The 2198-nt window shown below is 57.6% G+C and overlaps 2 protein-coding genes across 2 annotated transcripts; one reads left to right on the top strand and one right to left on the bottom strand.

Moving 5' to 3' along the window:
• Positions 1-46: 46 nt before the first annotated feature.
• SPRG_18526 (hypothetical protein) lies at positions 47-715 on the top strand (the record flags this gene model as incomplete). Its single annotated transcript, XM_012357964.1, has 1 exon — positions 47-715. Exon 1 carries the CDS (start codon positions 224-226, stop codon positions 713-715), a length of 492 nt encoding a protein of 163 aa, XP_012213354.1. The 5' UTR covers positions 47-223.
• Positions 716-1216: 501 nt separating this feature from the next.
• SPRG_18524 (hypothetical protein) lies at positions 1217-2181 on the bottom strand. The gene is made up of 4 exons (XM_012357963.1): positions 2067-2181; positions 1933-2015; positions 1594-1884; positions 1217-1542 (listed from the first exon to the last, which is right to left on the bottom strand). Exons 2-4 carry the CDS (start codon positions 1999-2001, stop codon positions 1315-1317), a joined length of 588 nt encoding a protein of 195 aa, XP_012213353.1. The 5' UTR covers positions 2002-2015; positions 2067-2181; the 3' UTR covers positions 1217-1314.
• Between the last annotated feature and the right edge of the window lie 17 nt (positions 2182-2198).

Below are 2198 nucleotides of genomic sequence, written 5' to 3'. Positions count from 1 at the left end.
GGCCGGCACGAAAATCCGCGCACTTGGTACGCCGTCGTTCATTGAGATCGTCGCGCTGGTCACGGAAGACGTCTCGGCGCAGGCGCGCCAGGTCTTGGCGGATGGCGGCGTGCGTCCGCTAAGTGTCGCCGCCTGGCGGCGCACGACGGGTGGCCAAGAATACATCGTGTCGCTTACAAAGCTGCGCATCTTCCAAGAGCTCGGGTACGATCGCGTCATCTACATGGACTCGGACGTGATCGTCGTGAAGAACCTCGACGAGCTCTTCAACCTGCCGCACGCAGTCTTTTGGGCACCCCGTGCCTACTGGCTCGAGGACAAGCAGCCGCATATCACGTCGGTGTTGCTCGTCGTGGACCCGGACAATACGCTCTTCCAGCATCTCGAGTACGCCATTGAGAATGAGGTCCAGGTACTCTTCGACATGGACGTTCTCAACGAAGCGTGGCGGCATGTGGCCGGCATCCTTCCCTCCGAGTTCATGGTGCTGACGGCGAATCTCAAGGAAAATGTGGACAGGTACCTCTTTGGTTACAAGTCGCTCGACGACCGCGTCAACCATACCTACATGTATCATTTCTCGGGCGGGCACAGCAAGCCGTGGTTGATGGACTCGGACACGATCGAGCGCCAACCAGATGTCATCCCGCTCTACTACGATCTGTACCTCGAGTACTGGGCCCAGCGACGGGCCGTATGCTCCTTTCTGCGATAACTTGTGAACGCGATATTTTCCTGGAAGCACCTTGGTCGTACCAGCCGACTACTACGTCGTACACGTCCAAAACGGGGTTTGGGTAGACATAAGTCGTCGTACTGTACCAAGTTTTGAGCATTGCCGACGAGACTCGATGCGATGGAGACGCGGTTGCTCCAGAGAATTCCCTTGGTGCGTCCCCAGATCTCGTTGCGCCATATCTACGACGACCTACTTACTGCTCGTTGTGGCGTCTCGAGGTCTTACGAGCCCCATTGGAAAGACAGAGCTTCCTAGCGCACCATTGTATTCTACCCGGTGCAACAACCTTCCAAACCGGGATTTTAGTTTCTTGCACAACACGTCAAGCTGTGGTTCTGCACCAAGGCTATATCGTGTACTAGAAATTGCAGCGTTTTGAGCACCACGACGGCAGCCACTCGTGCCCTCGCCTTGTTGTACTAGGAAGCGTGGTATGCATATTTACATCCGGAGCCGTGCTCGCTACAATAATATAAACGCACAGATTGACTTAAAGTGTTAATCCACAGACGCCTTGCAGTCTGATTACCACGGCAGCAGCACGACAAGAAAGTGCTTGCGCATGGCGCTGGCTGCTAAAAGTCGAGGCCGTCGACAAGCGACGAGCGGGCACCGTCGTACACCGGGGCATACTGGCCTTCCACGCAGAGCTCAAACGACTTGACTTGCATGGGTTGGAGCGTCACAGTCGTCGGCGACAGCTCCTTGACCGCGTTGGCCGTGAGCGTGAGCTCCTTGACCGTGACATGCTTCTCGCCAGGCACGAGCTGGAGCAGATCCACGGACGCCGGCTTGGACCACTCCTACTCAAAAGCCTCGGTTTTGATGGAAAGGTTGGGACAGGGTTAACGCACCGAGTGCTCGTGGATGGCAAAGAGATGGCTTAGACGCACGAGGCGGCAGCGCGGGTGCGTCCAGTGCAACGCCGTGAGACCAATGTTAGCTGGCCATTGCAGGTCGCCAAGCGGCGTCGACTCGACAAACTCGCCCGAGCCGGCGCGAAGGGCCACGAGCGGCGGAACAAACTGCGTATACGTCGTCGTGCGCAAGCGCTCGATCGCTGCTTCGTGCGACCCCACACTCACGTAAAAGTGACCACGGACCGTAAGGCCTTGCGTGTGCGGCTGGTTGGTGGTCAGTTGAATCTAGCATCCAGTGTCATCGTTGAGTGGATGGCAACATCGGTGCTGTACCGTCTCGGTCTCGTTGAGCGCCTCACTGACACCGAGGTGGTCATCGCCAAGCAGGCGGCGGTGCACCATCACATCCAGTTGACCTAAATCGCAACGTCTGTGAGCGATTCCCATCATTGATGGGAGTACTGTACCATCTTTGAGGCTCGCGCAGCCCTGGGCGCGGTCCGTGAGGACGTTGAGTTGCACTTTGTCGTCCCGGAGGTAGGCGCCGGTCGTGATGGGCACATAGTTGGCAGCGACGCGCTCCTCGTCGTTGTGCAGCG

Source organism: Saprolegnia parasitica (assembly GCF_000151545.1).
Source record: "Saprolegnia parasitica CBS 223.65 unplaced genomic scaffold supercont2.1270, whole genome shotgun sequence".
Classification (NCBI taxonomy): Eukaryota; Oomycota; class Saprolegniomycetes; order Saprolegniales; family Saprolegniaceae; genus Saprolegnia; species Saprolegnia parasitica.
Note: the sequence above shows the minus strand (reverse complement) of the source record. Positions and strands in the feature narration are given on the sequence as shown.